Source organism: Bubalus bubalis, chromosome 4 (assembly GCF_019923935.1).
Source record: "Bubalus bubalis isolate 160015118507 breed Murrah chromosome 4, NDDB_SH_1, whole genome shotgun sequence".
Taxonomy (NCBI): domain Eukaryota; kingdom Metazoa; phylum Chordata; class Mammalia; order Artiodactyla; family Bovidae; genus Bubalus; species Bubalus bubalis.
This window is the reverse complement of record NC_059160.1, coordinates 91685587-91697377: the sequence shown is the minus strand read 5'-3', so window position 1 is coordinate 91697377 and position 11791 is coordinate 91685587. Positions and strand designations below refer to the sequence as shown.

Sequence of the window (11791 nt, the reverse complement as noted above, 5' to 3'; positions counted from 1 at the left end):
CTGGAGTGAGGGGTGGGGTGGCGAGAATGGGGGGAGGGGGCAAGCACTTGGTGTAGTTGTGCGGAATAAACAGTATTTTTTCTTTTGTACTGGTCTGCTTGTTTCTCTCTTACCTCTCAGATGTAAGAAAATCAGGGTCAGAGACCAGGGGATGAGCTAGCTGCCTTTGCTGGCAGAGCTTGTGGCCTGGAAAATCCCATTGCAAGAGGAGGAGGATCAGTGCCCTGGACTCCTGCTTCCCAGCCATGATCTCCCTGTGGGGTACAGGGTCAAGTGGGTGTGACCTTTCTCTTTCTAGACCACCCCTGATACCTAGGACCCCAGAATTCCCTGCCAGGGGGCAGCTGTTGTCAGAAAGCTGGGTGGACAGAGCTTGGCCGTGCAGGCTGGATGCATATGCTCAAAGCCCTTTACAGTGTGAGGTGGAGCTGCGACGGGGTTCAGAGGAGGCAGGCTGGGGGCCAGGACTGAGGCACATTCTAGCACAGAACTGGAGGGAGCCCTAGAAGTCCAAATTCAAACCTGGCCTTCCGGGCCATTATGCAGTCATGCTTATCGTGATGAGAGGCTAGAATAGTCACAGTTAGGTTGATTTACACTTTCCCTGGAGAAGGGCATGGCAACCCACTCCAGTATTCATGCCTGGAGAATCCTGTGGACAGAGAGCCCAGCAGGCTACATTCCATAGGGTCACACAGAATCAGGCCTGACTGAAGCAACTTAGCATGCACCCACATGCTCTATAAACATTTAGATATAGGTAAGAGGATCTTCCTTTGTACTGTTTCCCAGGCCAGCAGATAGTATGAGCAGGCCCACCACTCAAGCTCAGAACTGGGAAAGTATGGCTGTAAAAAGGGTCTCCATCCTAGGAGTAGGGTTCGTGCCATACCTCCGTGGAACTTGCCCTCTCCCCAGGCCCTGCCCCATCTTCTTGGTATTGATAAGGTCTGGGCGACATAATCTAAACTGGTGAGAACAAGGCCTCACCTTTGATTCCACCCAACCAGAATTCCTGATTCAGGCACTGTGCCGGGTTCTAAATCATGCTCTCCCATCCCTTCCCCACCCAAGGGACAAGAGATGTCTAAGATACTGATGTTAGGTTTGGGGATCAGAGGCGCTTTACAGGACTTTGAAATAATGAGGCCAAAATGACACAGAAGCCAGCACTTGTCTCTGCATAGATCTCACGATCCTAATATTGACTGTCCACACTAGGCTGTATATTGTCATCCTGCTTATTTAACTTCTATGCAGAGTACATCATGAGAAACGCTGGACTGGAAGAAACACAAGCTGGAATCAAGATTGCCGGGAGAAATATCAATAACCTCAGATATGCAGATGACACTACCCTTATGGCAGAAAGTGAAGAGGAACTCAAAAGCCTCTTGATGAAAGTGAAAGTGGAGAGTGAAAAAGTTGGCTTAAAGCTCAACATTCAGAAAACAAAGATCATGGCATCCGGTCCCATCACTTCATGGGAAATAGATGGGGAAACAGTGGAAACAGTGTCAGACTTTATTTTTTGGGCTCCAAAATCACTGCAGACGGTGACTGCAGCCATGAAATGAAAAGATGCTTACTTCTTGGAAGGAAAGTTATGTCCAACCTAGATAGCATATTCAAAAGCAGAGACATTACTTTGCCAACAAAGGTTCGTCTAGTCAAGGCTATGGTTTTTCCTGTGCTCATGTATGGATGTGAGAGTTGGACTGTGAAGAAAGCTGAGCACCGAAGAATTGATGCTTTTGAACTGTGGTGTTGGAGAAGACTCTTGAGAGTCCCTTGGACTGCAAGGCGATCCAACCAGTCCATTCTGAAGGAGATCAGCCCTGGGATTTCTTTGGAAGGAATGATGCTGAGGCTGAAACTCCAGGACTTTGGCCACCTCATGCAAAGGGTTGACTCATTGGAAAAGACTCTGATGCTGGGAGGGATTGGGTGCAGGAGGAGAAGGGGACGACAGAGGATGAGATGGCTGGATGGCATCACTGACTCGATAGACCTGAGTCTGAGTGAACTCCGGGAGTTGGTGATGGACAGAGAGGCCTGGCGTGCTGCAATTCATGGGGTCGCAAAGAGTGGGACACGACTGAGCGACTGAACTGAACTGAACACAACTGAACTCAGGACCCAGGCCAAGGGCACAAAACAGGTGCTTGATAAATAGCAGACAGATGATTGAATGCATTTTCTACCCACTTTTTCAAGGAAATCCTAAGAGCTGAGTCCCCGACTTCAAGCTACTGGGAGAAAGCAGGTTCAGAGGCTTTGGCAGTAGCACTGCAAGGTTTAGACTGTGACACAGGGGAGTGAATGGAACCTGGACAGCGACTGGCCCTGAATGCAGACAGGCATCTCCCAACAGGTCCCGGCAGAAGCATCAGCGGAACCTGTTATCTCCGGCTCAGACCAGTTGAGGATATTTCCTGGCAACTGGCCCCAGAAGGCTTTAAAGGAAGAGGGGTGGGTGTATGGAGGGACTGGAGTTTCTACTGTCGAGTCAGGAATGTTCCTCTGGGTTCCTGAACCTGTGTGTGTGTGTGTGTGTGTGTAGGCTTCCCCACATCAGCAAGCAATTCTCGGATACTAGCAGTGTCCAAAAACTCAACTCAATTCTGACATTATCTACCTAGAGATGGCATCAGATTCCGTAAGTAAAGGGCTCTGTCCCAAAAGACCATCCTTCACTTCAGATGCCTTTTCTCTCAACTGCAGGGTCCATCAAAGCAGCCAGACTGGGCCTCAAAGGTTCTTCGTCTGGAATGTATGGAAGACATGAAGAGTTAAAACTAGATAGTCCCTGAAAAAGGCCTGCCTGGATAATGATCTCTTCCTGTGCCTGGAGGAAAATGCCTGGTGATTGACTCGGGACCTCAGCAACAGTGACTGACTCTTAAATGAATGAGAAAGCAAGCCCAGGGGATGGATAGGTGCGGATCCTCCAGAGAGTTTGAGCCCTCAAGCCTCTGACCCCTGGTAGCTCAGATCGTAAAGAATCTGCCTGCAGTGTGGGAGACCTGTGTTCAATTCCTGGGTCGGGAGGATCCCCTGGCGAAGGAAATGGCAACCCACTCCAGTATTCTTGCCTGGAGAATTCCATGGACAGAGGAGCCTGGCGAGCTACAGTCAATGGGGTCCCAGAGTCAGACACAACTAAGCAACTAACACAGACAAGGAATTGAGGCGCAGAGAATACAAGGAATCTACTCCGGGTTGCTTTGTTTGTGAGCAACAGAACTAGGCCTTAAATCAAGATGTGCTGTCTCTAAAGCCTGTGTGGTTAACTTTGTCCCATACAGGGTGGGATCTGGGGAGTGCTTGCTATCTGTCCCAATCTTTTGGGTAGGATTTCCACATTTCCACCTTCCAGGGTAGGTCTTGCTGTGTTCCATCTAAACAGTGTCTAGTTTCAGGACCTAGCCTAGGGAAATGAATGCTTTACAATGAGACCAATGTTTCAGAATACTAAATTTGGAGCTCTGAGCCACAGGTGTTCTGGCTAATCACTCAAATGTATTATGAGTAATGGTATAATAGGAACCATGATTTTTGTTATAGGTACAAAATTTTGATTTCTTGATGGATGCTGCTGGATGTCCAGGGGAACACCTGATGATCTTTTCTTGGGAGGCAGAGCTCCCAGGACTGCTCCCGGAATTCCTGTTTCCAGGCCTGGCATTCCAACTTCATTAGTAGCTACACTGGAGAAGGAGAAAATGGGGAAAGTCCACTTCCTGGGGTAAAAGTGTTTACCCCTGAAATGTGGCTCAGCTGGTAAAGAATCCACCTGCAATGTGGGAGACCTGGGTTTGATCCCTGGGTTGGGAAGACTCCCTGGAGAAAGGAAAGGCTTACCCACTCCAGTTTTCTGGCCTGGAGAATTCCATGGACTGTGTAGACTGTGTGACTCTTTGTGGAGTCACAAAGAGTTGGACACGACTGAGCGACTTCCACAGGACTGGAAAAGGTCAGTTTTCATTCCAATCCCAAAGAAAGGCAATGCCAAAGAATGCTCAAACTATTGCACAATTACACTCATCTCACACGCTAGTAAAGTAATGCTCAAAATTCTCCAAGCCAGGCTTCAGCAATATGTGAACCGTGACCTTCCTGATGTTCAAGCTGGTTTTAGAAAAGGCAGAGGAACCAGAGATCAAATTGCCAACATCTGCTGGATCATCGAAAAAGCAAGAGAGTTCCAGAAAAACATCTATTTCTGCTTTACTGACTATGTCAAAGCCTTTGACTGTGTGGATCACAATAAACTGTGGGAAATTCTGAAAGAGATGGGAATACCAGACCACCTGACCTGCCTCTTGAGAAATCTGTATGCAGGTCAGGAAGCAACAGTTAGAACTGGACATGGAACAACAGACTGGTTCCAAATAGGAAAAGGAGTACGTCAAGGCTGTATATTGTCACCCTGTTTATTTAACTTCTATGCAGAGAACATCATGAGAAACGCTGGACTGGAAGAAACACAAGCTGGAATCAAGATTGCCAGGAGAAATATCAATAACTTCAGATATGCAGATGACACCACCCTTATGGCACAAAGTGAAGAGGAACTCAAAAGCCTCTTGATGAAGGTGAAAGTGGAGAGTGAAAAAGTTGGCTTAAAGCTCAACATTCAGAAAACAGAGATCATGGCATCCGGTCCCATCACTTCATGGGAAATAGATGGGGAAACAGTGGAAACAGTGTCAGACTTTATTTTTGGGGGCTCCAAAATCACTGCAGATGGTGACTGCAGCCATGAAATTAAAAGACGCTTACTCCTTGGAAGGAAAGTTATGGCCAATCTAGATAGTATATTAAAAAGCAGAGACATTACTTTGCCAACAAAGGTTCATCTAGTCAAGGCCATGGTTTTTCCTGTGGTCATGTATGGATGTGAGAGTTGGACTGTAAAGAAGGCTGAGCGCCAAAGAATTGATGCTTTTGAACTGTGGTGTTGGAGAAGACTCTTGAGAGTCCCTTGGACTGCAAGGCGATCCAACCAGTCCATTCTGAAGGAGATCAGCCCTGGGATTTCTTTGGAAGGAATGATGCTGAAGCTGAAACTCCAGGACTTTGGCCACCTCATGCAAAGAGTTGCCTCATTGGAAAAGACTCTGATGCTGGGAGGGATTGGGGGCAGGAGGAGAAGGGGACAACAGAGGATGAGATGGCTGGATGGCATCACTGACTCGATGGACTTGAGTCTGAGTGAACTCTGGGAGTCGGTGATGGACAGGGAGGCCTGCCGTGCTGTGATTCATGGGGTCTTGAAGAGTCGGACATGACTGAGCGACTGAACTGAACTGAACTGAGCGACTTTCAATTTATTTCACTTTCTGAAAGTCACAGAATTCCAGGGGTAAACACTGTCTGACATCTTCTCCCCTCAGGTGGACCTGGGCTCAAGCACCTAAGTCTCAATGCTAATCTGTTCTCCAGCTGATAGGGGGCCAAGCTTTAGGACTCACTTTTCATTTCATCTCTGTTTTAGAATGGCAAGGAGGACCTTTGTGAAGTCTTTGTTTTGGTTCAGAATTAAAACTTAACCTCAAACCTTTCCAAGAAATATATGTCTTTCTTTTTTCTAAGTATTTCCCAGAGGACAGGGCTCCATGGGATTTCTGGATATGGCTATGTCTTCCAAATATCTAATATGGTTCTCTTCCAAATATTAATATAAATATCTCTTGTTTTATTTTCTTTTAATATTTATGCATTTAGGCATTTTTATTTATTTATTTGGCTGCACTGGGTCTTCATTGCTGTGCCAGGCTTTCTCTAGTTATGGCGAGTGGGGACTACTTTTCATTTCAGTGCACAGGCTTCTCATTACAGTGGCTTCTCTTGCTCTGGAGCACAGGCTTTAGGCATACAGGCTTCAGTAGTTGGAGCTTGAGGGCCCAAGAGCACTGGATTGGTAGCTGTGGAGCACAGGCTTAGTTGCTGCATGTCATGTGGAATCTTCTCAGACCAGGGATTGAACCCATGTCCCCTGCATTGGCAGGCGGATTCTAATCCACTGATCCACCAAGGAGGTCCCTCTGTTTTATTTTTCAATCTATTCCCTTTGAGCTATTTTACGTTGATGAAAAATCATACTTCATCCAATGTTCCTTCATGGGAACAATTTTTTGAAAACTCGATATTCTCGTCTCCACAGATTCAAACTTCAAGTCTGCAAGGAAGAAAGGATGGAGAGTTGTTGTTGTTGTTGTTGTTTTTAGGTTATAACCATCCACAGGGGTGTGGCACCATGGTTAGATGCTCAGAGTGTGTAAGGTCAGTCAGTCAGACTTTACCACTGGGTGATCCTGGACAAGTCAGTTAGTTTTTCTAAGCCTCAGTTTCCTTATCTATGAAATGAATCTAAAAGTAGTGCCTTCCTTACAGGGGTGATGTTGGGAGGATGAAATGAGATATCTACACAAAGCATCTAGTCAGGGCTTGGTACCTAGCAAGGGCTCAGGAAATAGTAGCCTGTCATTATTATTAGCTGTTATTTGCTCTGTATCTGTACAGTCCCCAGCACTGTACCACCAGCTATTAGGCAAAGGCCAGCTAAGAGAACTAGGGACCTGGACTGTAGTTCCTGGCTCAGATGCTAATTTATGTAATATTTGTTACATATTCAAGAATACATTTTTTGTAAGTTATGAAAAATAATGATGAAACAATAACCCATGGATCTACCATTCAACTTGAGTAAACTACTGCTGCTGCTGCTGCTAAGTCGCTTCAGTCGTGTCCGACTCTGTGCGACCCCAGAGACGGCAGCCCACCAGGCTCCCTTGTCCCTGGAATTCTCCAGGCAAAAACACTGGAGTGGGTTGCCATTTCCTTCTCCAATGCATGAAAGTGAAAAGTCAAAGTGAAGTCGCTCAGTCGTGTCCGACTCTTAGCGACCCCATGGACTGCAGCCTACCAGGCTCCTCTGTCCATGGGGTTTTCCAGGCAAGAGTACTGGAGTGGGGTGCCATTGCCTTCTCCAGAGTAATCTACTACCATGGGTTAAAGCTACTTTTGAGTTCCTCCCCAGCCCACCTCATTGCCTTTTCTTAGATGTGACCATCTATTAATAGAAAGAAAGCTGAGCACTGAAGAATTGATGCTTTTGAACTCTGGTGTTGGAGAAGACTCTTGAGAGTCCCTTGGACTACAAGGAGATCCAACCAGTCCATCCTAAAGGAAATCAGTCCTGAATATTCATTGGAAGGACTGATGCTGAAGCTGAAACTCCAATACACTGGCCACCTGATGGGAAGAACTGACTCATTGGAAAAGACCCTGATGCAGGGAAAGACTGAAGGCGGGAGGTGAAGGGGACAACAGAGGATGAGATGGTTGGATGGTATCACCCACATGATGGACATGAATTTGAGTAGGCTCCGGGAGTTGGTAATGGACAGAGAAGCGTGGCGTGCTGCAGCCCATGAGGTGGCAAAGAGTCAGACATGACTGAACGACTCAACTGGTGATCTGAAAATGAGGGTTTGTGCTGGCATCTTCATTTACTGGCTTGGTGACCAGAATAGTCAGTCGTTTAATCTTACCGAGATATAGCTTTTTTGTATTTGAAAAATGGGGATAAAACCATACGTGCTCCACCTTCTTCCACGTACTCCATCTTCCTCCTTTGAGGTTTAAATAATGCCCATTCTTTATTGAGCATCAACTATATACAAGGAACTTTTTTACATTATCAATAATCCTGAAAACAGTTGTAACTAGATTTGCAATTCTAAATATAAGTATTAATGACCTTCATTTTTCCAATAAGGAGAGGAGGCTGAAGCCTTAATTTCGCCAGAACTAAATTGGGGTGCCAATCTCAGAGAACACAGGTTCCATCCCTAGTGGGGAAACTAAGATCCCACACACCACACAGCCAAAAAAATTATAAAGCCCTGTTTATAAAAGATTTTGACTACGACACCTCTCTTTTGGTCTCTGAGTTCAATAATAGAGTTGTGTTTATCATTTCATTCCTTTTAAAATGAACATGTATGTATATATAATCCCCTAAATGATATATTATTTAATTTTGCTGGGTTTTGAGCTTTATAAAGTGATGTTATACTGTATGAGCATTTCTGCATTTCCCCCACCATTCTAAGACTAATTTATTCCTGTATTTGCATATAGCTGTATTCATGTTCACTGCTGTATAATAATCTATTACACTCCAACTCATCCTTTCTCTTGTTGGCACACATTTGTTCTGTTTTGCTGCTGTAAATAGTGCTGCCATGAACATTCTCATACAAGATTCCTGGTATGTGTGTGGAAGAGTTCTCTAGTGTATATATGAAGAGTGGAGTTGCTGAAGCACAGAATAATTTTCAGGACAATTTCTAAAGAGGTTGTAGTCTGCAGAGAACACAGGTTCCATCCCTAGTGGGGAAACTAAGATCCCACACACCACACGGCCAAAAAAATTATAAAGACCTGTTTATAAAGGATTTTGACTATGACACCTCTCTTTTGGTCTCTGAGTTCAAGACCCCTTCCTTTACACACAAACACATAAAACTGGCTCAAGGGAAGAAAAAAAATGTCTTGAAGAGATATTAAATGTCTTGAGAATGAACCAAGACTTGGATGCCAGGCTTACTAAAGTAAGAAGATGGATAAGACAGAGCCCTCAAAGATAGAAGACTCTAGGTGAAACTGGGAGCATACTGTTAACTTCATGTCAACCTCTTTTCTTTCTATTTTTCCTTTTTTAAATTCAATAAGCATTTAAAAAAAAATCTATGAATGTAGGAACTATATTAGGAGATATTTAGAACAGAAACCTGAAAAATATGTATTCTCTTTTCTTTAGGAGGTCATAGTCTAGTGATAAAGGCATCTATCTACTTGTATCTATCTTAAGACATTGTACAAATTAAATAACTGAATACAGTAATGAACCAATACTTCCATACAGGCAATGTCTTGAGTGAAATTATCCTTATAACTTTATAATAAAATTATCACATAATTCTATAATCCACTCTGAGATTGGCACCTCAATTTAGTTCTGGCGAAATTAAGGCTTCAGCCTCCTCTCCTTATTGGAAAAATGAAGGTCATTAATACTTATATTTAGAATTGCAAATCTAGTTACAACTGTTTTCAGGATTATTGATAATGTAAAAAAGTTCCTTGTATATAGTTGATGCTCAATAAAGAATGGGCATTATTTAAACCTCAGAGGAGGAAGATGGAGTACGTGGAAGAAGGTGGAGCACGTATGGTTTTATCCCCATTTTTCAAATATAAAAAAGCTATATCTCGGTAAGATTAAACGACTGACTATTCTGGTCACCAAGCCAGTAAATGAAGATGCCAGCACAAACCCTCATTTTCAGATCACCACCTTTTAAAAACCACAACACTCTTACCTATCTCATGCTTTCCTGTTGAAAAGCATTAGAGAATTCGGAAGATAAAAAGACTATCCAGGTAAGTGGAACTTAAGTAGGTTCTTGACCCCAGGAGAGGTGAGTTTAAGGAGAGAGTATTTATAAGCATACAAGCACTTGTTAAGTTAACAACCACGAGTCAGCCAGGGATGGGTGTAGGTTCAGCAAGACTAGAGTTAGAGCTCCACCCACGTCTTAGGGTTTTGATTAGCTACTGAGCGGACGCCAGAAGCCTGGGAACAACTAGGAAAGACGTTTAAACCCGGCCACCTGACGCACTCCAGTCCTCTCCCAGATCCCCCAGTCCATCTCAGGAGGCGGAGAGTCGTGGCGTCGCTAGCCTATCATCATTGCCAAGCTCACCGGAGTCGATTCTTAATTGGCCAATGTTAGGGTGACGTCACACTAGCCGCTCCGGCGAAGGAAGAGGACGCCATGATTGGTTGGCGCTGGGACGGCGGGCGGTGGAGGAGCCTGGCTAGTCTGGGTTTCAAACCGGTGCTGGGCTGTCTCCGTCCATGTTTTGAGGCCGTTGGGGGCTGCGGAGGGCGGGGAGTCGGCTCAGTGGAAACCTGGATTTGGTTCTAAGAGCCGTGGAATTGAGAAGAAGTGACCGGAAGTGATCTTGGGACTGACCGGAAGCGAGGCCTGGAGAGGAAAAGGAGAGTGGTTCCCGGGAGGGAGGGGATTTTCAGCGGAAAGGGGCGGGGGAAAGGTGCTAAAGCGGCGTGGGAGTGCCGGCTAGGCAGCGGGTCGCTGCTGCTGATTTGTTTGGAAAACAGCGAGTGACCACCGCGAGCTCAAGGGGAGATCTCAAAAAGAGTGCAAGGAGTCCAGGGTTACCTCTGGACAGTCTGGAAGAGTTAAGCCAAAGGGCCCTCGTGCTCTAGAGACCTGGGTGCGGGGGAGGGATTTTGGAAGTCGGGGCAGCCGAGAGCCAGGAGCCAAGGGTACGGGAGATTAGTTGTGTGGGCAGTGTGGGTGGGGCTTGGGGGTGGCTTGGTGGGTGCTGCGTGGGAGATCTTGGTTTGGAGTTTTCCACAGTCTTGCAGTCTTGCCCCGGTTGGGTAGAATCACGCTACTCGCCTTTGTACAAGAAACTGTCTCCTGGGGCAAGGAAGGAGCCAGAATGGCCTGGGCTCTGAAGCTGCCTCTGGCCGATGAGGTGATTGAATCCGGGCTGGTGCAGGACTTTGATGCTAGTCTATCCGGGATCGGCCAGGAACTGGGTGCTGGTGCCTATAGCATGAGGTGAGTGAGATTTTCCCAGACCCTGCACCTTCTGAGTAACAAAGGCAGGATAGAGAATAACGGGGGAGGAAAGAGGTGTGTTGAGTTAGAGAAGCTCTCCGCGGTTAGAGAAAAGGAACTTGTTTCTTTTTTGAGTGGTGAGCATTGTGGTAGAAATGGAAAAAGAGATTATGGACAGTGTCAAGAAGAATGGCTCTTGATTAGCAACCAAGTGAATATTGAGAGGCTGTTGTGCCAGTGTGGGTGATTTGGAGACTGTTGGGGGGTGTGTGTGTGTGTGTGTGTACGTACGTGTGGGTAGGTTGCGCTGGACTTGTGTGATTAAGAGGCCACATTGAACATGTGAGGTGTTTAGGGAGTTGGGACTTAAATGATAAATATTGGTTGACTGCTTTTGGGGAAGAAATGTGAGATCCTAAGTCCACACGTCTGTATCTTAACCAACTTTCAGGCTTTACTCAATTCTGGGGTTTCTGACTTTTGAAACATAAGCTGTGAAATGAAAAAGTGTCAACAAGAACTTTTAGATGCTTCTAGACCTTCGTGTATCAAGTTAAATGTTTATAATAAATAAAAATCTCCTGTGAAAGCAACATAACCTGCCATGTAATTTATTTGCATGCCTTAGCAACTTCGTTCCCCCAATACAGTTTGTTTCATTTAAAAGATGTGCAAGAGCCATGTCTGGAAATGTTGAAACATCTGCATCTTAATGTTTGATGGAATATAACTGGGTTTCCAAATGGATAATAAGCTTAATCTAAATAAGTGAGTCAAAGAAACTTTAGAATTTAGCACTTTTAATTAGGTTTATGAGTTTATAATGGGAGGATGCCTTTTATGGTGAAAAGTGGGCAAATTTTGTATTCTGTTAGTGAGCATCTTTGAAAGTTATAAAAGTGAACTTCCTTTCTTTAACCCTGCTAAGTCAAAGTGAACTTTACTCATTGAAGTAAAATTATGAGTTAGAACTTAATACTTCATTTTCAGAAATCTTTGCTTACAGTTAGAATAATAAAGGCCATCCTTGAATACATATTTTAGTTTTTTACAGGGAAATTTGAGTTCTATCATGTAGTGCTCTTAGCCTTGAGAAATTTAATTTTGTCTGTTCTTGTTAAAGT

The 11791-nt window shown here is 44.9% G+C and overlaps 1 protein-coding gene and 1 long non-coding RNA gene across 6 annotated transcripts in view; one reads left to right on the top strand and one right to left on the bottom strand.

Annotated features, from left to right (window-relative positions):
- Positions 1-5318: 5318 nt before the first annotated feature.
- On the bottom strand, positions 5319-9916 carry LOC112584602. The gene is made up of 2 exons (XR_003108907.2): positions 9780-9916; positions 5319-6184 (listed from the first exon to the last, which is right to left on the bottom strand). It is a non-coding gene; the product is annotated as an uncharacterized LOC112584602 (long non-coding RNA).
- The window catches only part of TFCP2 (transcription factor CP2), a 54617-nt gene continuing 52680 nt past the window's right edge, over positions 9855-11791 (top strand). For 3 of the 5 annotated variants that reach the window (XM_006058519.3, XM_006058518.3, XM_006058517.3), the window contains exon 1: positions 9856-10667. In XM_006058519.3, coding sequence (XP_006058581.1) covers positions 10546-10667 — 122 coding nt within the window. In that variant the 5' untranslated portion in view covers positions 9856-10545. Of the gene's footprint in view, positions 10668-11791 lie in introns of all 5 variants that reach the window. The other 2 variants (XM_006058520.3, XM_006058516.3) reach the window with 2 other exon arrangements.